Genomic DNA, 26,243 nt, shown 5'->3' on the forward strand with positions numbered 1-26,243 from the left:
CTCCACTCTACTTTTAGTTCAGAATGACGGATTAGCCTTTAACTACGGTTGTTTTTCTTTTTTTTTCTCTCCAGTGGTGCTGTGACTTTACTGGGTCACTGTCCTAGATCCAGAATAGCAGTAAAAGCCATGACATTGTTTATGTCCTTGCGGCGGAAACACGACTTGGCGCAAGATTGATCCTGATTTTCAATTTTAATCATCCACACATTGTCAGGTTTGACGAAGCCCGACAACAAAGGCAACCGAATCTTTGGGTTGGTTTGCAAACATGGTGAGAAACAAAGGCGCATCAGTGACACAGACAAGAACACCGCCAACACAAGGCTGCCTGGGGAAGGCCAGATGTGCACTTGAGGATATTCACTCAAATGTGCGCGCCGGGCTGAATTTCACAAAGCTGTGTCGACGCCCACACGGACGCTTGCTACTTTTTTGAGCAACCCCCCTGTCTCCTGTGTGTTTCTTGTTTCTCCGCTGCGGGAAGAAATTCGGCCTTCGCCACATTTCCGTGTTGGAGAATAACTTCCAAGCATGTAACTCGCTAAGTCACGCTCTCTCTGACTGAAATTGTGACCTTGTAATGCATCCGATGAAGTAGGGATGTTCAAACTATGGGCCGAGGGCCATTTGTGGCCCACGGCAGATACAAACATTGAAATTTGAGAAGGCTCACAAGACTAGTTAAAAAAAAAAAGGTGGATGGAGGTGGGCAGAGTGAGAAAGGAGGGTGTCGCAAAAAATAGGTGCTACTACTCCTGATAAATTCTGAACAGCTTTTTCTAGACATACAAATGAACTACTGTATGTACAACTAAAATAACAAGACAGTTTGTCTTCAAAACACTGATGAATAAAGATAATTCAGTTTCTTTCGAAAAAAAATTAATGTGCATTCACTTCAGACTCACAAGTGTCGCGAAACATAGTCTTTTTTTTTCTCAAAACACTTCATCGCTTATTTCCCCTTCCTGTAGTCAGAGGAAGCCAGTTTTCTCTACACCGTATCCATGACAACTGAGTACTCAGTGATCTGTAGTCAACATCACTTTGTGTCAAATGTGGCAAAAGCCTGGAAATACTTGTGGCAGCTGGGTTTTGACCTCCGTCAGATATTGCAATCTCATGAAACTGATGATGCTCTTGAATGCGCGTGATGCACTCTGATGACACCGCGCATCTATCACGCTTGAGTTTGTGAGGGATTGTGATGCAATGTGATTAGTGGGCTAATTTTCTAGTTTCACTCTACTTCTGGTATATGAGGTGAAGAAATTTGCCCCCAGGCCTTGAGTTTGACACCTATGATTTATATGAATGACATACTTTCCTCGACGATGAATCATGCTATGATTTAAAAAAAAACGTGCCCCTTAGCGTCCTTTTTTTTGGAATGAAAGACAATCATTTTGTTGTTTGTTTTGAGCTTAGATGCATCTCAACTTAAAGAATGATTTTCCTGTATGTCAGACTTGGGTTCACCCACACGCCGCGTTCCCTTTTTGAGTCATCTGTTGTACCTCCGTTTGAAGAGGAATGTGCTCCAGTTACAGGAGAGGGTACCACACTGGGATTTTAATGGCTCCGCTGCAAATAAACCAGATCACTCAAACTTGAGGCCACTAAATTTGACATTATGACCTCAATTGCCTAACTTGCCTGGTTCCTTCACAAAGCATCAATAGAAAAAAAACCATCAAAACATTCTTAAAAAAACATAAAGCACAGAAGGAGGAAAAAAACACAAAGAAGCTAAGTCAATTAGTGTTTTTGATTGGGGACTGGCCAAACATAATGCCCTTGATTCACACCCTTTCACTGGTTGACATGCACAGCGTGATCCCCTTTTATAAACCGTGACATGTGTGTTTCTGTTTCTGACATTATTTACAATAAGCCGATTTATCTTCAAAAGGAACCATGGCGAAAATACAGACGTAGTTAACCTGATGAGTGAGGGACAGGATACTTTTCAAGACGTTCACTCATTTTATCCTCCACCCACGGGTTGTGACGGATTGAGATTTTATTTTGAGAGAAACCTGAAAATATTTGGTCGTTCTGATGGCGCACAACAACAACAAAAAAAACGCAACACATTCTTGTCATTATTAAACAACGTACCCAATTTTTCATCCCATCTTCACTCCTCAATATGCCAGCAAAGGACTTCAATTGTGGCAATTTCTCGACATCGCGTGAAAGAACTACATGAATTCCCATGAATCAGTGCGACAGTATAAATAGGCAGGAAAGGGGCGGGCCATCAGTGACATGTGGAGGAGTGGAAGCGGATTGTAGCTCAGTTGTCAGAATAACGTTCGCTCTCACTCTCTCCCTACCTGGACTTCCACCACCATGGGGACTTAACCGAGGATAGCACGGAGGAATTGATCCTGTGCTGACCTAATTAACATCCGTTTCTGTGGCTGGTTTGCCGCCTTAACTTAATTTTGGCCAGGTAATGATGTGTCCTTTCAGTTGAATGTTTGAGCTTTCAGCATCCTCGTGAAGGAAATAGCCCACGCGCGAATTGTCATCTCCGACTGCTGTTTTTTCTCTCTCTTTCTTTCTCTTTTAATTACGCTATGCGTGTGCGTGCGCGTGCTACACAAAAGCTACGGGAAGAGCGATGATTGAAACCGAGATAAATGTAATTATTCTTTAATTGGACCTTGTCTGTACTGGAGCCGCTCGAGTCATGTCATGCATGTCACATCACGTAAACAAGGAAATCTTGAAAGTTGCATTGTGAATGTGAGAGTGTGATCGGCGTCACTTTGTGTACTGGTGATGGTTGTTATTTGTGTGAATGTTTTTTAGCTTGCTTCAGTAACCAATGCAATGCAAAAATATAGCTCATTATGTATGCCTTGGAGTGACTTAAGTTTTGGCAAAGTCACGAAAAGGCTGCATTGATTTTCTTGGAAAAACCACCATCAAGTTATTTTCTTTGGTGCGTGCTTGTACAATATTAATCTTCCAACTGTAATTTTGTTATAGCACATGGTCACAGGCATATAGAATATTCTGAACCCAAGAGTGTGTATCGGTGATTTAAATGTATTATTTCCCATCCACATTTTGTATGCTTGAAGAATAAGATCAGATCCAAGAGCTGCATTAAAATTCTGCCTTTATGAATACAACAATACTAAGTTCGTGTATGCATAGCTAAATGAGGTATTCGCCTTTGAATATTTGGGGATGGGGGTGATTTTCACAAGAATATGGCTAAATATGTTGGGAAATGGCTTACATGATGCATTAACGCATTGAAATGAGTTATCCATAGATAATGAACGTGTCCTTGTATATGTGTTAATTTTTATTTATTTATTTATTTATCTATGTATTTATATATTTCATTGGGACATCCATCCATTTTCCGATCGGCTTTATCTTCACAAGGGTCGCGGGGCGTGCTGGGGCCTATCCCAGCCGTCTACGGGCGGTAGGCGGGGGACACCCTGAACGGGTTGCCAGCCAATCGCAGTTCATTGGCACAGTGCACATTAAATCCACAAATGAATAAACAGTGTAAATGCGCCGGAATTAGCATCAATGCTAGTTTTCAGCCATAGTCCCATGGCAGGTTTCTTAACATAAACATAACGGCAACAGTTAACATAAAATAACAAAATAATTTAACACGAACATAACATAAAACACAGACAGTCACGCAAACTTAGCCACTTTTCCTAGCCGCTTTGTTGTTTTTGAAGTGTGTAGACACACACACTCAATTTGTACAACTGACAAATGACGCTTTATGACTGCAAAATGTTCCACATGGTAACTTTGAAGTGATTTAAATGCTGATTATGTCCTTTTGGTGCTCATTTTCAGGAGCTGTTGAGCGTGAAGGGACTATGTCAGACAAGATGTCCAGTTTCCTCCATATTGGGGACATTTGTTCCCTATATGCAGAGGGCTCCACCAGCGGATTCATCAGCACCTTAGGGTAGGTGTCGAACCCTGTCTGTTAACATTCTTGACTCCTACAAAAAGACCGTCGGGTCAGCAGTGTTCTCCAGTGGCGACTCCAGTCTATTCGACTTTCATACCTCATGATATTGTTTACTCGAAAACTGCACGGGTAGCTGTGGCACGGTAATGGAGGTGACAGGCAGATTATTGTTTGTGCCTGGGAAGTGGCTTTTTTTCACATTGACACAAAATCGCTTACTGTCCAGTGTACACTAAACTGTGTATTGGTTCCGTTAAACTGGGGTTGGCTGATGTTGATTTTGGAACTTGTTTCCTTAGGCTTGTGGATGACCGCTGCGTGGTTCAACCTGACACAGGTGACCTGAACAACCCACCCAAGAAATTCAGAGGTAAGGCGGCAGGGCTATCAAGCACTTTCTATAATGAGTCTGAAGCTTGTGGAACGTTTTTTTTTTTTTTTGCCTGATTCTTTGTATAGCATAGCAAATAACTTCCAATTGTCCTTCCTAGAACATGCCAGTGAAAGTACAAATTGAAACAATACGTGTTCACTATTATTCAGAAGCTCTCTGTCACTCGTACCTGTCCAACGCTATTGTTTCATCCATCATTTTGCAAATATTTTCCACCACAACAAAAAGTGCTCGAAAAATATCTGCTGGATTTTGAAAGCGACTTGCTCCCCGTCGAGCTAAAATGTAGATCAGGATCCTGCAGGGTGGTTTGAAAAAGCTGCACTCATACACCCTCTACTAATACAAGTTTTGTCTTATTTCGGCTTCTGTCCCCAGATTGCCTTTTCAAACTGTGTCCCATGAACAGATATTCAGCGCAGAAACAATTCTGGAAGGCAGCAAAACCTGGAGGCAACAGCACCACTGACGCTGTTCTCCTCAACAAACTGCACGTAAGGCCCCCGATCATCATGCGAATGAATCTGCCGCGGTGAGCACAACAGCTTGAACAGCTAGCTGGTGGCACACGGCTGCCTTGGTGACGTGTGCACGAAATTGGCTGTATGCGCATTTCACTACACTTGACATCCGCAGCTTCACGCTCAAATACGATCGCATTGATGCGCTGCATCAACGTTTTTTGAAACTGTTCTTCATTCCTTCCTGTGTATTTTTTCTGTTAAAAGCTCTCCTGTCATGTCGATAACCAAGGTCATCACAATATTAGAAAAGTTTTACGGTTTGCCTGCGAGGCTAAACTGTCAACTTTAAATCACCATTTTGTAACAAATTCCGTGCAAACTCACCGGTATAGCCACACATGCATGACATTCACACCTACAGTAAAGGCAATTTTGAATTTTCAATCAGAAAACCTCCTCAGGTTCCCCCCCGCCCACAAAATCATTATCAGGTATACCAGTAGTTGTGCTCTCATGCTGAAGCTCCTCACATAAGCTCAACAGGTTGAAGACCGAGGCTTCCCTTTCGTATCTTATTTTCACATTCCACTCAAATTTTATTCATATTGTGACACTAATTAAATAATGCGCCTTTCTTTATGGTTCCCTCTGTGACTGATTTTAGCCATGCACGTTTTCCATGACAATTGGCGTGGGGCTATTTTTACACTTGCGCCGTGAGGTCGAAGGTCTAGTTTGTGAAGTATCTGTCGAGGTCAACATTTTGCTTCGACATACTTGATTTGGGGTGTAATTGTTCCCATTTCCCTTTGACAAAGCACGCGGCTGACTTGGAAAAGAAGCAGAATGAGTCGGAGAATCGCAAGTTGCTTGGATCAGTCATCCAATATGGAAATGTCATTCAGGTACGTTCACCAACCTGAGAGATAATGTCCAGAGTCATGTTCTCACTGTCCGCTTTGTGCTATTGATGGGAATGTCTTGTAGCTATTTACGGTCATTTTTTTTCTTCCTCCTAAGCTGCTGCATTTGAAAAGCAATAAGTACCTGACCGTGAACAAGCGTTTACCCGCACTGCTGGAAAAGAATGCCATGAGGGTGACATTGGACTCGGCAGGAAATGAGGGGTCCTGGTTCTACATCCAACCTTTCTACAAATTGCGCTCCCTGGGAGACAGTGTGGGTAGATTGGGCTGTGGGACTCAGTTGCCGTCATCTCTGATGGCTGAAATTGCCGCTTGAATTCTAACATAAAAAGTTGATCGGTTACCGCACTTGAAATCGTAATGAGTACCATTACTTCCCATTGAAATAGATCCTTAAGAGTGAAGACAAAATGATCGATTTCATATTTTTATTTGTTTTCTAAATATCTTGAAATGAAAATAATGGAAATGCCAACTTCTTTTAGTCCTTTGTTGACCACTTCCTGGTGTCACTTCCAGCCAAAAGGCACCAAAAATCAATCTTCACTGTATCTCTAAATATGGACGGTGTATTGATAATTTTTGGCTTGTATTTTCATACCCTTATCAAAAAATGTGCAACAAAATAGAAATTACACAGAACGACCGCTGCTGTAAGCAGTCTGGTCTAAATTGTGCCATTGCAAGGAACTCTTCTTTTGTAAATTCAAATGTGATACAGTGCACGGCGCCCTCTGGTGTTCATATTGACATTATTCACCCGATTTTAAGAGTGACATCGCTATTCCATCCACGAGCCGTTTTTCCTCATGAAGGTGACGGGCGTGCCGGAGCCTATCTCAGCAGTCTTTGGGCAGTGGGCGGGGTACACCCTAACCCGGTTGCCAGCACATAGCAGGTCACACATCGACAAACAGCAGCCTTTTGCGCTCACAATCACATCTCAGGACAATTTAGAGCATTCCATTGACCTCCCATGCATGTTTTTGGAACGTGGGAGGAAACTGGACTACCCGGAGAATATCCAGGCAGGCACAAGGAGAACATGCAAACTCCACACAGGAAGGCCAGAGCCCAAATTTGAACGCACAACCTAGCCCGGAATCGAACCACGAGCCTCTGCACTGTGAGGCGGACATGCTAACCACTTCGTTACCGTGCCGCCTCAAGGGCTTCATACCAAGCTAATATATGTTAAAATATTGCGTATATCGTCATGGAATATGGACTAGAATAATGGTAATACACATGGCAACGCAGTAGGCCGAGTCCAAACTGTTGACACAACAACAAACTGGAGAATTTTATGTAATGGTGGAGAGAGGAAAAAGAAAACTAGAGAGTGGAGGCGAAAAGCAATAAAAAAATCTGTCATATTGCAGACGTGTGGTTACATTTCATATCCCAATTTTTCCATTGCGCTCCTGAAGGTGGTGATTGGCGATAAAGTTGTCCTTAACCCCGTGAATGCAGGGCAGCCTCTTCATGCCAGCAGTCACCAGCTCGTCGACAATCCAGGGTGCAATGAGGTATGATTGCACATTGATTCAAATATTGTTTGGAAGGTGTACTCCATGTAAAAAGGATGAAGTCATCATGTATGTGGATAGACATGTATATGTATATATGATATAGTTCGACTGTCTGTATATCTGTATTGTCATTGATGGCCTCTGACCTTTTGTTCTCATCTTTCATCTAGGTTAATTCTGTCAATTGCAACACCAACTGGAAGGTTGTTTTATTCATGAAATGGAGTGACAACAAGGAAACCATCCTCAAAGGGGTTGGTACATTACTTTGACTTTTTTGTGAGATGCACGGCAGCGGTCAGCCCGTCTGAAATCCATTTGCAATGGCAGGGAGATGTTGTTCGGTTGTTCCATGCAGAGCAGGAAAAGTTCCTCACGTGTGACGATCACAGAAAGAAGCAATATGTATTCCTGAGAACAACAGGCCGCCAATCTGCCACATCTGCCACCAGCAGCAAGGCACTCTGGGAAGTAGAGGTTAGTCGGTTCTTTTTCTTTCTTTTTTCAAGTTGCATGGAGTGTAATCCTGAAGAAGAAAAACTATTGTTGCTGACACTGCTTTATGTTGCTTTAAAGATAGCAAGCAAACGTAAAAGTCTTATGACATTGTCTTCCATTTTGGCCTTGGCAGGTGGTCCACCATGACCCATGTCGCGGAGGTGCAGGCTACTGGAACAGCCTGTTCAGGTTTAAACATTTGGCAACCGGTTGCTATTTGGCTGCAGAGGTGGGAGAGGTGTGCCTTTATCTCTTACGCTCCTAATTGGTTACCATGTAACAACATATTTTTCTTGAATAATAAACTCAGAAATTTATGGAAGTAAATCCCATGCCCAAAAGTCATCAAAAGTTATTTGCACAGGTGAACCCTGACTTGGAGGAAGAGAGTGTGGAGCAGCGATCTGCAGTAAGTCACTTTGATGAGTGTTGATGGGCCTTGCACTACTGGTCTTTAATATGCTCATTCATACATGGTGGATTCTTTGCTTTCTGCTCTAGGTGGTGGACTTTACACCCTTTAATTTCCAGGTACCGCATTAATACATTCTAGAAACATGACATAAATAATCATGGATTGTCCCAAAAATCTCGCCCGTCCTTATAATTCAATTATCGTCACACCAAAAACATGTCAGACATTCAAAATGGTGACCTTCTACTTCGTGTGGTACAATCTTGGGTGCGCATCCACGACAATAGCATCGTAAGAATCAATTTACTGCCGATTCGTGTGTTACCGGAAACCTCCGCTAGTGGGCAGGCTTTCACTGTAATCACCCAGGTTCCCGGCTATTGCGCGCATGCGTGTTCCTCAGCATTACGATACATAGACGATTATAGATCATACATTTTGTCCATGATTGTGGCTGGTGGTTTTTGTTGCGTTGTACTTTTTTTTTTTTTCAAACCAGCTGGATGCAGATAATGAAGCTTTACGTGGCCGTCTACGGGCCCCTCAAGAGAAAATCATGTACACCCTTGTCCCAGTCCCGGATGGCATGGACATCTCATCCATCTTTGAATTAGACCCCACCACGTTGAGAGGCGGAGACTCGATGGTGCCCAGGTACAAAGCAAACACTTTAGAAGAAACATCTGTCTCTTGGTGAATCCACCGGTTGGCCCTCAATACTTTCAAATGGCAAAGACATTCACCTGCAACCTTAGAACATCAATTACACTTTGGTGGTCAAATGTCAAGATGATTTAAGCAGGGTGCACACATAACTATTATGAACATCTTAATCGTTCATTCATTATCTGAGCCGCTAATTATAGTTTGTGTCGCGTTGAAAGGAAACACACAACTCAACTACTTGTGTCAAAAGTTAAGTCCAAATCCACGAGAAACTTTCTGAAATAACGGACGGGAATTGTGAGAATTCCGCCCTTTCTGATAATTCCGGCATTATTTTGGTTTGGAATGAAACTTCGTTCCTCTGTAGCTTAATTTCTTTGTGTTCTGTTGCTGTAATTTTTTTTTTTTTTTTTTTTAAGGAGTTCCTACGTGCGGCTAAAACACTTGTGTACGAACACCTGGGTTCACAGCACCAACATCCCCATTGACAAAGAGGAGGAAAAGCCGGTTATGTTAAGGGTGAGTTCAATCAAAAGCACGTCGTTTTTCAGCTGGACAAATGTATTGACATTCAACTCATTCCATGTTTTCAGATTGGAACGTCGGCAGTGAAAGAAGACAAGGAGGCTTTTGCCATTGTACCAGTGCCACCAGCAGAGGTGCGGGATTTAGACTTCGCCAACGACGCAAGTAAAGTGTTGGCATCAATTGCGGGCAAACTGGAAAAGGGCACCATTACGCAGAATGAAAGAAGGTAAATGGTGTTGGTTTTCAACCTCCTTTTTTTTTTTAAACTATATTTCGATGTCCCAGTTATAGTACACATGTTTTGTTACGTCCCCGTACATTCTCTCTCCAGGTTTGTGACCAAGCTCCTGGAAGATCTCGTCTTCTTTGTAGTGGACATCCCAAATAGTGGACAGGATGTTTTGGAGATCATGGTCAACAAACCTAACCGAGAAAGACAGAAACTCACGAGAGAGCAGAATATCCTGAAGCAGGTTTGTAAAATTGGATAGTAAAAATGCTGTCCAGAGCTCAGACTGCCGCGCTTGACTGTTTTTTATAGATCTTCAAACTTCTTCAAGCGCCTTTCACAGACAGCGGCGACGGTCCCATGCTGCGTCTCGAGGAGCTGGGTGATCAACGCCACGCTCCTTTTCGTCACATTTGTCGGCTTTGTTACAGAGTGTTGCGCCACTCTCAGCAGGACTACAGAAAGAACCAGGTGGGGGGGAACATGACCGCTTCGCTCCAACCCAATGGCTCGTAACCATCCTCTCTTTGTCTCCTTTGTGCAGGAATATATCGCCAAGCAATTTCGCTTTATGCAGAAACAAATAGGCTACGATGTGCTGGCAGAAGACACGATAACTGCTCTACTCCACAACAATCGGAAGTTGCTCGAGAAACATATCACTGCTGCGGAGATTGACACATTTGTCACTCTTGTGAGGAAGAATCGGGAGCCAAGGTAAAAAAAAAAAAAAAATGGGGGAAGGGTTCTTGCTGCTATTGTAAAATGGCAGAAATTGGAACACGATGACACATTTGAAAACAGTAGCATGCACTGTTTTGTATAAACCTTCAGCCCTATTTAAGATCACAAATAGCATTTTTGCTGGAACAGATTGCGATCTTTTGCTCTGTTCTCAAATAGCGTGCACTAAATTGAGTTTTCACTCTCGCTAACAAATTACGCTGCTTGTTGGCGACCGGCGTGAAGGTGTTGGGTTTTCAAATTAAACATGATGTTTGATTTTACGGCGTGGGTGCCAATTGGGTGTAGCGGCAACGTTGCGTTTCAAACTGGAACAGTTTGCTTAAGATGATCCTGAAGAAACATTTGATTTGCTGACTTTGACTGTTCAGGAGAAAAAAATGCTCAAATTTGGCTTCTTTGTCTTTTTGTGTGTGTTCATCCAGCATCAGTGTGTGTGCGTGTGTGTGATTTTCTTTTTTTTTCTTACAGTGCATTTGGCTATCCATCGCACCTTTACGTGAAATCTTTCCCTTTCTGTCTCTCAATCACAATAATAAAAATAATGCCAATGATAATTTTGTCTGCACCGGCCTTTTTTTAGACTGTGTATTTAAAAATGTAAAGTCAGCCGTCATGATTCATCTCAAGTTTGATAACTTACATTGTGCGTCCCAAAGGTAAGTAAAGTAAAGCTTCTCCTTTGTCAAGAGCACTTTGAAACAGTCATGCCTTTGCCACAACTCGGCTGGATTACTGTCATGCACTTGACCTTGGAGTCAGCCAATCCTCCATTAAGCCTCTCCAGTTGGTCCAGAATGCTGCTGCTCGATTCTTTACTGGTACTTGTAAGAGGGAGCACATAACTCCTACTCTGGTGTCCATTCACTGTTCAGTGTGTGGGAGTTTAGTGTTTGTTAAGATAACTCTGGTATCTATTTTCTTTGTGGCGTGTACATAGGTTTTTGGACTACCTGTCGGATCTTTGCGTATCCATGAGCAAATCCATCCCCGTGACGCAGGAGCTCATCTGCAATGCCGTGCTTGATCCGACCAACGGCGACATCCTCATCGAAACTAGGTTAAGCCTCGTCATGTCGGCTTACCTGCTGGTTTTATTTGGAGCATTTGAGCCAATTGAAAAAATGTCTCGTTTATTAGGTTAGTTTTATCGAGGTTTGAGGTTGACATAGGAACAAATGGTGATAATCCAGTCGAGGCTGAAGATGAAGAAGAGGTGTGGCTGTTCTGGAAGGACAATTTCAAGCACATACGAAGTAAGAGCGTACGAGAGTTGGCCCAGGATGCAAAGGAGGGTCAGAAGGAGGACGATGAGGTGGTCAGTTATTACAGGTCAGATACGTTTGAACCTACGCTTTGCTTTGTTTACCCTGTGAAATAATCACTTGCGGAAAACTTCAACGAACGCGCTCACTCTACGCATGTGATATTTGGATTGGATAAACCGAGAAAAAAAATAAGGACTTGATATACAGTTGCAAGTAACCTTATCTATATCTACAGAACTGTTCCAATTCAGTAATATTCTTGGAATGCCTGGTGAGAATCTCTTGCTAAGGTCATGCCACAGCATCTCAGTCAGGTTGAGTTCAGGACTCTGACTCGGCCACTCCATAAGGCTTATTTGCAAAGGCACAATGTCTCGATCAACTTGGGAATTCACTCCCAACTATTGCTTGTGTGCTATTAGTAGTTTAGGAAGACGGCGTTGGTCTATTGTTGTAACTTGGATGAAGATGAGGTCACTTTTCGTAATCGTTTTATGCAGAATTTGAAATAATACCAAAGAGTTGCCATACTTTTCCTTGCAACTGTCTGATAGGTTCATATGAAAAAGACAAAACGCGCACCACTGCAGCTGGCAAACGTCATCCACGTCATTTCTTGACAGGTGCCAACTCAACCTTTTCGCCCGGATGTGTTTGGACCGTCAGTACTTGGCCATCAATAAGATCTCTGGGCAGCTGGACGTGGATTTGATCCTTCGCTGCATGTCTGATGAGGATCTGCCCTACGACTTGCGGGCCTCTTTCTGTCGCCTCATGCTGCACATGCACGTGGACCGGGATCCCCAGGAGCAGGTCACGCCTGTCAAATATGCCCGTCTTTGGTCTGAGATCCCCTCTCAAATTACAATCGATGAGTGGGTATATTCCCGTTGCTTCAAGTGATGCTGGGGAGTTCTTTCGCGTGTGACTTTGACTTTGTCTTACCAGCTATGATAATGATGGCACCAGCAGAGACGAGATCAAGGAGCGATTTTGCCTCACCATGGATTTTGTCGAAAACTACCTGAGAGAGGTGGTGTCACAAAATGTTCCCTTCTCTGACAAGGAGAAAAACAAGCTCACCTTTGAGGTATTCTCTCTTGAATCATCGATTTACTTTTATCAGCATAAAGCAACAAATGGTCATTTGTGTTTGGTAGATTTTCTTCTCTGTTGTAACTTTGCTTCTTTCCAATTCATTTGATACCACTGGGAAGCCTGTTTTATTCCCTTCCCCCCCGCACAACTTGAAATCATGCCCTGTTTGCAAGGAGCATGCATTTATGAGATGAGTAACACAACTATGAGATCATGTCAAATGTGCCAAATCTGAACTGTCTTCGGTAAATAGCCGATTCTGCTGTTTGGAGCTTTCGGTCCCAAGAAGAGCACGCTTCCCCTCTTTCAAGATGATCTGGTCCGCTACATTTTGAACGCCGCCAAAAGGCCTGCCATGACCTTTCACGACCACACGCTTTAGAGCCTTGAACACGTTGACCTGAGATAGTCAGGAGTTGAAATTAATCTTACCAAAGTTGGATCTGGGCGTGTAGATGATGGGGAGATGCGTAGGCTTATGGCTTCACCAATATGGAAACATATTGCGATCGTATGAGGCGACATCACCATGACTGGCAAGAAAAAAACTGCGCATGCACTGTCCCAAATCACTCTTGTGTCTCGTGTCAAGTCTGTGGTCATCGGTTTTCCTATGCACATGGTTGTCAATTTATTTTTTCACAGGTAGTGAATCTGGCAAGGAACCTGATATACTTCGGCTTCTACAACTTCAGTGACCTGTTAAGGCTGACAAAGATACTGCTGAATATTTTAGACTGTGTCCATGTCAGCACCGTATACCCCATCAACAAGATTGAGAAAGAAGAGCAGAACAAAGGTTGGCATCCTCCTGCCCCCGATACTTCTCTCATGCTATGTTTTCCATCATGCTTGATTGAGGCTTGTGTTTCTGTAGCTGGCAGCAATGTGATGAAGTCCATCCACGGAGTCGGGGAACTAATGACCCAGGTGGTGCTGCGAGGAGGTGGTCTGCTGCACAATACACCAACTCATCAGCCAGAGGGCGATGTAGTTAAAGCCCAAGCAGAACCGGAGAGAGAAGACATCATGGTCATGGACACCAAGCTTAAAGTCATCGAAATTCTACAGGTGTGATTGCTACTTGTTGGACCGAGCAACTCGCGCTGTGCTTTTACTCTGGCCTTTCTCCTGCTTCAGTTTATCCTAAACGTGCGGCTGGACTACAGGATTTCCTGCCTACTGTGTATTTTCAAACGAGAGTTTGATGAAAACAATCAGCAATCAGAAAATGCTGCCGGCCAGAATGGAACCAATAACGTCAGCAATCAGATGCCAGGTATGTCAGGGCACACTCATACTAGGCACGCTCAAAATGGTTGACGAGTGCAAGCGCCCTGTGCCATGCTCAACCGTGGTAGACATTGGCATTAATAGAGGTGGGCTTGGGCCTGGGAAAGATGCCTGAAGGATTTGCTTTTTCCTGGTGCTAAAGGTAGGCACACACTGGCATGGTCTTCAGCGGGACAGTTTCTCCTGCCAGTTGTAAATGACATCCACCGTCTTGCAGTCACAGAGAAAAAAAATAACCCAAGAGCAAAGTCATGCAATTCCAAGAATAAAAATTGAATTATGAGGGTAAATTTGCCATTTTGCAATATTTTGGTCATAGTATTATTTAATTTCTTGTCAACATAACCAGAACAACTCTAAAAGTCAAAAGAAGTTGAGGTGGTGCTGGGTCCTGTTGTAAAGTTCTGATGTTTTTACTGTAAATGTGATTGGCATGTATGAGTGCAGCAACGCGTGCGACTGCAACCCAGCGTGAGACGGGGGGAGGGAGGCGTGACTGTGGTGAAGCTGTGGTGCATTTGGCCTAGTACGAGTGCTTTCTTCAACATTGTAAAATAATTAAAAAAAAAATCTGAACCCTTTAGGAAACCTTGACTTTGAAAATATTGAGGAGCAGGCAGAAGGAATATTTGGAGGAAGGTAATTCCGGAATCATCTTGCTATATCAGCAACAGCTTGGAACAAGATTCAATTAAGGTAATGAACTTATTTTTCTTTGGCCATTTAGTGAAGAGAACACTCCACTTGACCTGGACGACCACGGTGGACGTACCTTCCTCAGGGTGCTTCTGCACCTTACCATGCACGACTACCCTCCTCTCGTGTCCGGCGCACTTCACCTGCTCTTCCGACACTTCAGCCAGAGGCAGGAAGGTCTCATGGCTTTCAAACAGGTAGGGCTTACCCCTGCTGTTTCCTTCTTCTGTTTTTGTTTTTTTTTAATGTACATCTTGCAGGTCTTCATCCAAACTCTACTCTAGGTCCAGCTCCTTGTGACCAGGCAGGATGTCGATAACTACAAGCAGATCAAATCAGACCTTGACCAACTGCGATCCATTGTGGAGAAATCCGAGCTGTGGGTTTACAAAAGACAAGGAGAAGATGGGATGGATGGAGAGGGATCCTCAGAGTCAGATAACAAAAAGAAGGTAACTAAGGTAGTTTCAATTGAAGGTTACGTACTAGTGTCAAGAGTTTGCTAGGCACAAACTAGGCTAAGCTAAGGTAGTTTCAATTGTTAGCTACAAACTAGTCTAAGCTAAGGTAGTTTCAATTGCTAGCTACAAACTAGGCTCAACTAATGTTCTTTCAAATGTTAGCTACGAACTAGGCTAAGCTAAGGTAGTTTCAATTGCTAGCTACAAAGTAGGCTAAGCCACCTTGTCTTTCATCTCCGTTATTTAATGTGTCTGTACTTTCAAGAAACTATACGGAGCGTTTGAACAGGTGTAGTATCCATAGCTTTAAAGCAAGAAATTGAGTTGTTGCAGTTCGGTACAGTTGTTAGTTAAAGCATCCATGTTGGTTGTTTTGCAGGGGGATTCACTTGGTTCTGACAAGAGCAGTACAGAAAGCACCAGCAACTATAACTACAGGGTTGTGAAAGAGGTATACTCATTTGTAACGTACTTTGATGCAAATGTCTTCTTTGTTAGTGACTCTTTGTTTTCCCCATTTTTATCCAGATTCTTCTGCGTCTCAGTATGCTTTGCGTCCAGGAGGGGAGCTCAGGGAAGAAGAATAAGAAACAGCAGCAGAGACTGTTGAGAAACATGGGAGCACACTGCGTGGTGCTGGAGCTTCTACAGATCCCCTATGAAAAGGTGTCTGGGTGAATTTACACTATTTTGTTTTGTCAGATGGGTGCATGAAATAGGACCATCTGGATCCGGACAATATTCTTTTTAAAAAAGTATCTAGCTCTGGATGATTTTATCTTGTGAGACTAATTGAGGAAATAAAATGGAGTAAATTCAACACACGATCTTTTTCAGCGAATTGTGGTTCTGAGGTTGAACACATGCTGTACATTTGAATATTTATAGAAGCAAAAAGGAGATTCTATGTTTTCTACGACAGGGTGAGGATGTTCGCATGCAGGAAATTATGAAACTGGCTCACGAGTTTCTGCAGAATTTCTGTGCGGGCAACCAGCAAAACCAAACCCTTCTTCACAAGCATCTCAACCTCTTTCTTAACACAGGGGTGAGCTTTGAATTGGCTGCGTTTCTTGTTTCCTCGAATGTTGCTTTTTGTTGTGTTTATCATGTGCTAGCGCTTTTCCCTGAACCCATTTTCTGCTCTTTCAGATTCTAGAGGCCATTACCATGCAGCACATTTTCATGAATAACTTCCAACTCTGCAGTGAGATCAACGAGCGGGTGGTTCAACACTTTGTCCACTGCGCTGAGACACACGGTCGACATGTCCAGTACCTCAAGTTTCTTCAAACCATTGTGAAGGCTGAGAATAAGTTCATCAAAAAGTGTCAAGACATTGTCATGGCTGAGGTTTGAGGGTTTTTTTTTTCTTTTTGGACCAACAAGTGTTGCACCCAACAGAAGCTTTGCTCACATATTTCTTAGGTTGTCATCTTTAAATGATGCAGTAGTCGTTTTTGAGAATTCAAGTTATTTTTTTAATTTTTTGTTTGTTTTTTTGCGAGCCTCCCGTGTCAACCGTCAACTGTCTGCTGTGACTTTGACCCCTTCACAGCTTGTGAACTCCGGAGAGGATGTGCTGGTCTTCTATAACGATCGTGCGTCCTTCCAAGCATTAATTCAAATGATGCGCTCAGAGCGGGACCGGATGGATGAGAACAGCCAGTTAATGTACCACATCCACCTGGTGGAACTGTTAGCTGTCTGCACCGAGGGCAAAAACGTCTACACTGAGATCAAGTGCAATTCCCTGTTGCCCCTGGATGACATCGTGCGCGTCGTCACCCATGAAGACTGTGTACCTGAGGTGGGAAAGTTTCTTTGTTTGTCTCGCTTGTGTACTAGATTTTGGGTCGCACATTGATCAGGTATACAATGAAACGCGCAAGCTATCTTATGAGCAATCCCGTATGTATGTTTGAAATGCTTTCTGATTTTGCTCCATATTCTTCCTCGAATAGAACTGCGAAGATCGTCGGGGTAACAAGATGGACCCGCCCGCTCAGCTTCCCAAATAATACAAGGTTTTATTTCACATTTTGTAGGTAAAGATCGCCTATATCAACTTCCTGAACCACTGCTATGTCGACACAGAAGTGGAAATGAAGGAGATTTATACATCGAACCACATGTGGAAGCTGTTTGAAAACTTCCTGGTGGACATTTGTCGGGTTAGCAAAACAAAACAAAACACGGGTGTCCCTCATGGAGGTGAAGTATGATACATGTCATTGCATGTGTTTATTTATGTCCAGGTGTGCAACAACACCAGTGACAGGAAGCACGCAGATACCATGCTGGAGTGTTATGTAACGGAGACAGTCATGAGCATCGTCACGTGTTTCTTCAGCTCTCCTTTTTCTGATCAGAGCACAAGCTTGCAGGTAATCGAACGGCTTTGCTGCCGCAGTTTTCATACTGTAGGGCAAGCAGTTGTGCATTCATTTTCGCAGCCTGGTCGAATATACTTTGCAATCTCGATGTCAGTGTTTGTATTTTTGACTAGGCGGTTTTGAAAGTTTTTAAACTGGCTTGAAAGCAGAACCATCTTCATGGATCTCCATGAAATCCAAAAGATGCAAGCAATTCTGCAGTACACTGATGATAATGTTTAGTTTTGTCCATGGTGTATTCGCGCAGTAACATATTTATTGCGAGGGATTGAAAAAAATAGAAGCAGCTCAGCATGCAAGCAATCAGGATGGGATTATTAGTTTTAATGTTGTCTCGGACCTCACTTGCCGAAGCTCATGTTGTGACCCATTGATTTGAATTATTGATGTTGATTTCAACGCTACAGAAACGATTAAATCCCCCCAATTCCTCTCTCTGCATAGATGGCTCGCAATGTGTATGTAAGTAACAGTGACTTTTCCCGTAAATAGTTTTCCAACCTTTCCCAAGTGGTACACCACCTTCTTGTGTCTGCGATTCCAGAGATTGTGGTGGAAGTAGCTCTCGATCTGCACTCTGTGGCCTTCTCGTGGCTTAGTCAGCACACACGGACTTTGTTGTTCCCAAATCTGTGGGTGTGTTGCACAAGGTTTTGCTGGAACTGGGTGTGGATGATGCAATCGCTTGAAATGGTCACTCCGTGTCTAAGGCCGAAGTCAAAGTGCTTGACAGGCCAAATAGTTTGTCGTGTTGCGCTTTGTTGTCACTTTCCGTCTCCCAGTGAAATGTCCCCATCACTTCCAGCAGAAAATGTTTTGCTATCATTATTATTATTATGATCATGATTATTATTTATTATTTATCGATGACATCACTACCCTCTTTTGCAGGCTGCCGTTCTGGGAAAGATAACTGAGGTATTTATTGTCCTCTAGGGCTGAGACCAGCCAATAGATTTCTCTTTCACCAAGTAGCAAGCAGCTGTTAACCACTGGTGTGATGTGCAGATGACTCCAAACAGCTGGCTCACTAAAATCTGTCCAGCCTTGCACTGTAGTCAGGGAATCGACGGTCACAGTCATGTTGTTCGCCACTAAGGTTCTTTTACAAAACGCAGCATTTTTATGCTGTATCTGTTTTATTTTGTGTTTGTTTGCAGACTCGACAGCCCGTGTTTGTCCAGCTGCTGCAGGGGGTTTTCCGAGTATACCACTGTAACTGGCTTAACCCAGTCCAGAAAGCTTCTGTGGAAGCTTGCATCAAAGTCCTCTCAGACGTCGGTATGACATTACACCGAAGGAGCACCGCCCCAGAAGCAGATTGGTGTTTCGATATCATCAAAAGTGTCACGCACCCATTTATCAAACCTTGACAAGTTTGCATTATTTTCCAACCCAGCTAAGAGCAGAGCCATCGCCATCCCGGTGGATCTGGACAGTCAGGTGAACAACCTATTCGTCAAGTCCAATAATGTCGTCCAGAAGAGCCTCCTCAACTGGAAACTGTCAGCGAAGACCACTTCCAGACGAGATTCCGCAATTCCGACCTCCAAAGACTACAGAAACATCATTGAAAGGCTTCAGGTGGGCAGAGGAAACATTTCCAGCGGTCATCCCGTCGCCTTCCTCTGAATTTGTCCATTTGTATTCAAATGGATTACAGCCCTCACTTTGTGAAAAAGTAGCTTGAGCTGCTTCTGTCATTTGCCTCCTCGCTCGCTACACGAAATGTATGTAAGAGAAAAGAAAGGGCACACGAGTGCAAAGAACCAAATAATGCCGACATCTTCACAATCACATTTCTAGGAAACCAATTTAATGACCCGAGCTGTTGCGTGTCAAATTCTTGCAACACATGACTGTGTGTTCACTGGAAGGCTCGGATGTCCCTCCTAAAAGTCATCTCAAGTCGTTTGGCCAAAGCGTGCGGTTTCCAGACTTGGCGATTTCTCAACCTTGCTGATAATGCGCACATTGAAATGGACGTCCCGTGGTCTAAGCGAGTTCGTCTCTGTTTCCTGTCACAGGTAGTCACGTGGCTCGCGCTCGAGAGACCGCGCATTCACGCGCTCACACGCTTTAAGTTCACCTCACTTGACCACTTATGTGCTTTGACGTGCAAGAAACAAAACGATGCCTGCAACGGTTGAGCCAGAAAAGTCTCTTTTATCGGCGATACTGATAAAAAGCTCAATTTTGTTTGAATAGCCCACCCTGAACTAACTTTTGGAAAAAGAAGAAAAACGGAAAGGTTTATTCCAAATATCTTGACTCGAATTTATCAGGGGTTAATTTGGATTCTTGACTGGCCAAGTAGGAAAACTAAGCCTATTCTTTAGTATTTCATCAAGATATTGATCGATTTACTAAAACTAGTGGTTTGTGTTCAATAACCGGAGCAAGCAAAGCTTACATGACAGAGAGAGGTTTTCCAGCATCACAAATGAGCGCATTTTGTCTTGACTCTCGTAATGGAATCATTTCAGAACAAAAGTGATAGCGGAACAGTGTTCTGGTTTTGATCTTGGTGCGTTGCACTTGCGACAATCCAACAAGCCCATTTGACACACAACTGACTGCCAAGGTATTTGTTCGTGTCGTGAACTCCAACCGAAGGGAATTGATTGGCGAGGCGTTGTATTTCAAGCCTGGCTCTGACGATGTCGATCCGCAGGACATCGTGTCAGCTCTGGAGGACCGTCTACGGCCGCTGGTCCAAGCTGAGCTCTCGGTGCTTGTGGATGTCCTCCATCGTCCTGAATTGCTCTTCCCCGAGAACACAGAAGCTCGCAAGAAATGCGAAAGTGGAGGATTCATATCCAAGTATGCAACCACACGCGATGTTGTGTATTTACGTTGGAGAAGATGCTTCTCTTTGAAAAAGGGCAACTCGTTTGGTGAAAGGTTGTCAGGAATCCTGGCATTAAAAGCCCTGACTGTGTTTAAAGTGAACCCATGAACCAGTTCTCACATGACACGCACACTTGGCTGCGGCGTTCTGCCTGATACGAGCTCAGACTGGATTATAGACAAACTGGCAGGGCACATGGGGCCCATGCTGCTTCTGGGATTATCCAAACTCTTGGCTTTGTTAGAGATCCTTAACATGTCAACTCTCACCACAGCCGGTAAATCCGGACCTCATATGCCCTGTGATGATTTCGGCAGAGGAAGCTGTATTTCGGTGTGGATTTTACACAAAAACGAAAATCGTTTCTTGCCGTACGACTGACGATGCCTGATGCAATTTTTTCACCCGAACTTTTTTTCCACATATTTCCAAGTTGATATAATAAATTGCCAGCTCTTTGACTTGCGGCTACCAAATCTGTTGTCATAAAATCAATCAACTATCTTTGTGTTCACTTGAGTCATTGAAGACAAACATCTTGTAAATTTCATTGTAACGAGTGTTTTTCCCTCCATACGCTGCCGACCAGACTAATTAAACACACCAAGCAGTTGCTGGAGGAGAATGAGGAGCGTCTGTGCATCAAAGTACTGCAGACTCTCAGGGAGATGATGACGAAGGAGCGTGGCTACGGAGAGAAGGTACCGGCCACAAATTTTCCCCAAACTCCAGGAAACCTTCACCCTTCCCTGCTGTGCACGACTTCCCCGTGAAAAATGTTCTCGGCCAATCGCCTTCAAAGTAGATCACACACACACACACACACACACACACACACACACACACACACACACACACACACACACACACACACACACACACAGTGCACTAATAGAGTGCACTGAAATGCTCTAGAAACGGGGAAATGCAGAACTGAAAGGAATTTTGGCATAGGTGATTTAGCATGACTCCTTCTTGTGACTGGCTCCAAGTCAGCCCAGTCATTTCAAAGCTCCCCAATTGTATTGGTCTGTTGACAATATGTTGAGGTATTGTTTTGTGGGTTTTTCCCTCAGTTATGGCATTTCTAAACCATTTACATGAGTGGAAAGTTTTATCTTCGGCATCTCGCTTCTGCCTGCTCTATGTTGGCACTTCTTTGTCAATTTGTCTCAGGTTTGAGAAATCACATCACGTGTGCTTGATTCATCTCTTTGCCTCTCACGGCATTTAACCAGATACAATCCTGGCTACTGCCGGTTCGAAGATCGGCTTGCACGTTTATTTGAATGAGCAATTGAGTGTGTGCCCGTTTTGCACACTCAGACTTTGAGTTTGGCCTATGGTGTCTTAACAGCATCGACTAACATTGCATGTTGTGCGTGTGACAAAGCTTAATACACTAACTGAGCTGTACTAATTCTGCCCTTATACTTTTTTTTTCTTCCAGCTGATTGCCTTTGATGATGAAATGGATGTGGCTGAGGTTGATTATATTCATTTTAACTACTGCGCATATCACGCCCACTAATAGTTTAAACATGCTTACTCGTGTCTTATTTGTGAGCTTTGTCAGCAGCTTAGTCCATCCCATCCCGGCTGAACCATTCCAAATACTCCGGGCATCTACACGGTGTATAATTAATGTCAAGGTGATCTATTCATGATCATCGGTGTGTTCAAAGCATAATGACAAATTCTGGCCTTGTCTATGTTCCGATACCTGAGTTAAGTCAGTTTTTCACGAATGATACCGATTTTGGTCTTTATTGCGTGTGCACGAGCATCACCAACGTGATCAGCCACACAGGTTTATTTCAACCCGCGGTACATTTAAAGCATCAAGAGAATGAATTGTGACTCTCTGTGATGTGCCCACACGCGTTGTAAGTGCCCGGTGTATTTGGTCAGTCCTAGTTCCTTTTCAATTGTCATTTGAAAGTCCAGCATATCCTGCGAGTTTGCATAGCTTGTGATGTGCATTGTGCTGGAGTCTGGCGTTCCCCCATATGGTTAGGTCCGTTTGCATTTGTGCTTTTCCAGCGTTTTGAGCAAAGAGTGCAGCACAGTGGAGGTAGTGTTCTTCTTGATCAGAACAATAATTACTCGCCTTATAAAATACGGTTTTCAATCTCCTGTTGTCCATTTGTGATCCCTTAATTATGCTGTAAAGTATTTCTACATGCACGAATGAGCCATGAGTCCAAAAATCAATCAGCATGTTTGGGGGGGATGTACAAGTAATACCCAATCTTAACTTTGTTATGCTTTCGTGACTTGAGATTATCGTGACTTGAGCAGGGGATTCTCAGCGGGTCCAGACAGCGTGGGATGGCGGGCATGTCATACATGTGGGTGCGTTGCGGAATGATGTGTGATCATGAGCAATGTGCACCAGGAGGAGAACAAAATCAGGTTCCCCTTTTTGCTTGTTGTTCTGAGGAGGTGTCACAGGGACGCTGGGTGTGACTTCACCCTTGCCTCATTTGTCATAACTGACTCATGTCAAAATGGGACCAAGCCTACACGAGGCTCCATGTGGAGTTTGTGTGCAGGGCTTCATGGTGTTTTCCCGTTGTCTGTTGTGGAATCAGTGTGACACGTGAAACAACTCCATTTTAACTGAAAGTAGATTGGGCCACCATCCAACAGTGCGGTGGCTCACTGTGCAGCATTTGGCTTTCAGGTGAAATTTCACGACGAGCCAAAGATGAATTCCAACCTTTTACAGGGGAACTTGATGTGACCTCCTCTACTCTTTTGAATTCACATGTCCAACTGTTCAATGTTTCAGTACTTTTTGTACAAGTTGCTGTTCTCTAACGAGGAGCTCAACGGCAAAATTCACAACAGGCGTTTGATCCCTGAATCAGCCAATAAATCTCCTGGTTCAATTCAAGCTGATGTCTAAAATAGGCAGGGGGGTTGACCGTTAATACCACTGTGGAGAGCATGGTGATGTTGTCGCAAAGTCTTCACCATTATTGATCAGATTAATTGAAAATGACCCATATATTTCTTATATTTAGAAGGGAAAACAGCACGTGAACATGCTGGTTCTCTGGTAATCAAGCCCCGTTACGTATATCATTGACTCCATGTGCTCATGCTTCCCTCACGTGCGATGACATCCTCTCCACAGCACGGGTTGCAGGTAATACAAAGAACTGTTTTGATTCTCGAGCTGGAAAAAATATGACCCCGTCCACATTCTAGCTTTTTGTGCAACGCAAATGCACTGTCAATTTTCTCTCTGTCTGCTTGTACTTACCGCTCGCTTCCGTCAGGTTTTTTTTTTTTTTTTTCCTGCCAAACAACCTCAGACAGACTCGGCTTGTCCTCATTTATCCTGCCCGACTGCCAGAGCGGGTGAAGTCAGGAGGCTGTTTTTTTTATTTATTTATTTTCCACACTCAGTAGGGGGCGGGGGTGCAGATTCTTCAGCACTGTCCCAGTTTCCCCAAGTTCAGACTGCACGATTCTTGGGCTCAAGCCAGCTTCAGGAAGCTGTTGCATAAGAGCCAACACCCCCACTCTTTTTTTTTTTCTTCCTCTTTCCTGGAATATAAACTCTTCAGCGATGTGGCAGTTGACAATGTTTACAAGCAAACGCATCAAGTCTAGCAACCTGCACAGGGATATGTCTCTTTTAGGATGCATATAGAGGGGATATAAAAAGTCCACACACCCTTGTTCAAGTGACCGCTTCTTGTATTTAAAAAAAAAAAAAAAGACCAGCATAAATAATTTAAACACTTTTTACACACTTAGTGTGACCTACAATAGTGGCAAATCAATGGGACAAAAAGGAAGTGTTTTGACAGGGGAAGTAAAAACAAACACTTTGCACATGTGTGCACACCTTGTTACGACTGGGGATTTGACTGCGTTCACAATTAACCAATCGCATTGAAACTCATGTTAAATGGCAGTCAGCACACACCCGTCTGTGTCTGGCCCAGTACTAAATGGCCTGAAGCCCGACAGCAGTCCGCAGCCCATGGTTGGGAACCCCTGCCCTAGATGAAACATACTTTGTCATTCAATACGGTCCCCATTGCAGTCCCATGCCCAAATATTATTGTTCCTGCGTATTTCTGTCATGTGCATGCATAATGTATCGTGCGAATGCTTGGAGCTTACTGAAGAGAGCAAAGTTTTGCTGCAGTGTTTAATTGTTGCCTCAAGGGATGTCAGTGACGACTTGCCTTGTAGCACCATCACTAACTGAACAGCTTCTAACAACTTGACTAACATCATGCTTTTATTCCCGATCAGCTGGCACCTCCACCTGAACCCGAAGAGTCTTCTGAGGTGTGTTTCAGATCCATCGCTACTGGCCTGGTGTTGATCTGTCATAGTTTTAATTCAATCCCCTTGCCAACCGTTGATCTCGATTAATATGGCTCCTGTTGTGAAAAATCTTGATCATGCCGCTTATCAATCAGATGTCCTGTGAAATTCCCTATACATTTTCATTTCGTCCTGTATCTCTTTAAATCCAGATTTAGTGTGAGCCATATGTGTGAAGGCATAAATAAGTTAGATGTCGTTGTTGTTGGGTTTTTTTTTCTTTTTTTTTTTTCACCATATGTGTCACAAGTTGTGTCCCTCTCATTGTGGTGGTTTGTCTCTCCCTCAATGGCATACTGGCAAACTTATACTTATAAATAATTTCAGCCGTGGAGGAGTCACAACGTGCCAGACCGTTCCTGACAATGGCAGTTTTGGGTTTTTTTGTTTTGTTTTAAAATAGGCTTTTCGTAATGTAAAACTGAGTGTCGTTGTCTTGTTTGAGTTGGAAATGAATTGGTGCACACGGGAGATGAGCCAAGCCTGCATGAGAGCGACTTACCCCTGCTTGATGTCATTTGCACTTAATGCACTGCACGCATGTAATCGAATGTGCACTATTAACAAATTCCTACCCTTTCACTTTTTTGGACTGCTTTCTGCTAACTCAACTCACCCTTAAAAGGAGCTTGACCCCAACCAGCCTCAGAAACAACTGGAGGATCAGAGGAGGGTAGGTACTTAGTTTGGTCTGCTTCGGGGCTCCATCTTCTGCTGACAATTGACTAACTTTGTAACCCCCCCCCCCCGCAGTCACACAACCTCCACAGCATGGCACCCGCTCACCTTTCTCCTTCACATGTTTGGCAATTATGTAATGATATGCAATGGCTGACTGTGTAATGGATAAGTACCTCTTGCATTTGCATCTCCTCTCAGAAGGACTTTGTACAGTAGATTAGATGTGGCTCTGATTTTCACCAAGGCAACGTTCCTAGTCCTTCCCAAATACATTAGTGGGGCAACCTTTGATCACAATCTCTGACGGAGGTCAGAAGGCATAAGTGAATAAGAATCTGCTTTTGTCCAATTGGGGTAGTTGGCTCTTGGGATTCTTGTTTTTGAGGGACTTAAAAAAGAAAACATGACAATGATATCTTAAAAGTGGACAGCTAATGATCATGCCAATTATTTTTCCCTTCTCTTATTGGCGTCTTTTCAGATGCTACTATAACATGTGATTTACCGGGCCGATCAATTGTGATAATAATTGAAAAAAAGGAACGTATAAATAGATGCATAACATGGAGTGTATCTTGTCTTGATAGGGAGAAGCTTTGCGGCAGATCTTGGTCAACCGATACTATGGAAATGTCAAGTCTGGACAGAGGAGAGATAGTCACACGCCCTTCAGCACTGGGCCACTTTCTGCTGGATCACAGGGGAAAGCTCTGACAGGTGGCTGATGTGATACAATGTGCACTGGTGAAAGTGAAGGGCTTCGAAAAAGGAAAATCATAC

At 43.5% G+C, this 26,243-nt stretch overlaps 1 protein-coding gene across 13 annotated transcripts in view; it reads left to right on the forward strand.

The window, feature by feature from the left end:
* The first annotated feature begins 2,289 nt into the window (after nucleotides 1-2,289).
* The window catches only part of itpr1b (inositol 1,4,5-trisphosphate receptor, type 1b), a 52,287-nt gene continuing 28,333 nt past the window's right edge, over nucleotides 2,290-26,243 (forward strand). For 3 of the 13 annotated variants that reach the window (XM_019879452.1, XM_019879454.1, XM_019879455.1), the window contains exons 1-42: nucleotides 2,290-2,461; nucleotides 3,850-3,964; nucleotides 4,270-4,340; nucleotides 4,743-4,858; nucleotides 5,647-5,733; nucleotides 5,849-6,007; nucleotides 7,185-7,283; nucleotides 7,457-7,540; nucleotides 7,617-7,763; nucleotides 7,918-8,022; nucleotides 8,149-8,193; nucleotides 8,286-8,315; nucleotides 8,699-8,853; nucleotides 9,285-9,384; nucleotides 9,459-9,619; nucleotides 9,725-9,866; nucleotides 9,935-10,093; nucleotides 10,167-10,339; nucleotides 11,307-11,426; nucleotides 11,507-11,698; nucleotides 12,258-12,509; nucleotides 12,583-12,724; nucleotides 13,378-13,803; nucleotides 13,873-14,011; nucleotides 14,610-14,664; nucleotides 14,753-14,918; nucleotides 15,006-15,173; nucleotides 15,562-15,633; nucleotides 15,711-15,848; nucleotides 16,105-16,230; nucleotides 16,335-16,535; nucleotides 16,741-16,992; nucleotides 17,231-17,356; nucleotides 17,441-17,569; nucleotides 18,739-18,859; nucleotides 18,978-19,162; nucleotides 20,253-20,401; nucleotides 21,019-21,130; nucleotides 21,880-21,915; nucleotides 24,708-24,743; nucleotides 25,408-25,455; nucleotides 26,051-26,180. In XM_019879452.1, coding sequence (XP_019735011.1) covers nucleotides 3,873-3,964; nucleotides 4,270-4,340; nucleotides 4,743-4,858; nucleotides 5,647-5,733; nucleotides 5,849-6,007; nucleotides 7,185-7,283; nucleotides 7,457-7,540; nucleotides 7,617-7,763; nucleotides 7,918-8,022; nucleotides 8,149-8,193; nucleotides 8,286-8,315; nucleotides 8,699-8,853; nucleotides 9,285-9,384; nucleotides 9,459-9,619; nucleotides 9,725-9,866; nucleotides 9,935-10,093; nucleotides 10,167-10,339; nucleotides 11,307-11,426; nucleotides 11,507-11,698; nucleotides 12,258-12,509; nucleotides 12,583-12,724; nucleotides 13,378-13,803; nucleotides 13,873-14,011; nucleotides 14,610-14,664; nucleotides 14,753-14,918; nucleotides 15,006-15,173; nucleotides 15,562-15,633; nucleotides 15,711-15,848; nucleotides 16,105-16,230; nucleotides 16,335-16,535; nucleotides 16,741-16,992; nucleotides 17,231-17,356; nucleotides 17,441-17,569; nucleotides 18,739-18,859; nucleotides 18,978-19,162; nucleotides 20,253-20,401; nucleotides 21,019-21,130; nucleotides 21,880-21,915; nucleotides 24,708-24,743; nucleotides 25,408-25,455; nucleotides 26,051-26,180 — 5,446 coding nt within the window. In that variant the 5' untranslated portion in view covers nucleotides 2,290-2,461; nucleotides 3,850-3,872. Of the gene's footprint in view, nucleotides 2,462-3,849; nucleotides 3,965-4,269; nucleotides 4,341-4,742; nucleotides 4,859-5,646; nucleotides 5,734-5,848; nucleotides 6,008-7,184; nucleotides 7,284-7,456; nucleotides 7,541-7,616; nucleotides 7,764-7,917; nucleotides 8,023-8,148; nucleotides 8,194-8,285; nucleotides 8,316-8,698; nucleotides 8,854-9,284; nucleotides 9,385-9,458; nucleotides 9,620-9,724; nucleotides 9,867-9,934; nucleotides 10,094-10,166; nucleotides 10,340-11,306; nucleotides 11,427-11,506; nucleotides 11,699-12,257; nucleotides 12,510-12,582; nucleotides 12,725-13,377; nucleotides 13,804-13,872; nucleotides 14,012-14,609; nucleotides 14,665-14,752; nucleotides 14,919-15,005; nucleotides 15,174-15,561; nucleotides 15,634-15,710; nucleotides 15,849-16,104; nucleotides 16,231-16,334; nucleotides 16,536-16,740; nucleotides 16,993-17,230; nucleotides 17,357-17,440; nucleotides 17,570-18,738; nucleotides 18,860-18,977; nucleotides 19,163-20,252; nucleotides 20,402-21,018; nucleotides 21,131-21,879; nucleotides 21,916-24,707; nucleotides 24,744-25,407; nucleotides 25,456-26,050; nucleotides 26,181-26,243 lie in introns of those variants that run through there. The other 10 variants (XM_019879456.1, XM_019879465.1, XM_019879461.1 and 7 more) reach the window with 8 other exon arrangements.

Source organism: Hippocampus comes, unplaced genomic scaffold (genome assembly GCF_001891065.2).
Source record: "Hippocampus comes isolate QL1 unplaced genomic scaffold, H_comes_QL1_v1.1 scaffold44, whole genome shotgun sequence".
In the NCBI taxonomy this organism is placed as follows: domain Eukaryota; kingdom Metazoa; phylum Chordata; class Actinopteri; order Syngnathiformes; family Syngnathidae; genus Hippocampus; species Hippocampus comes.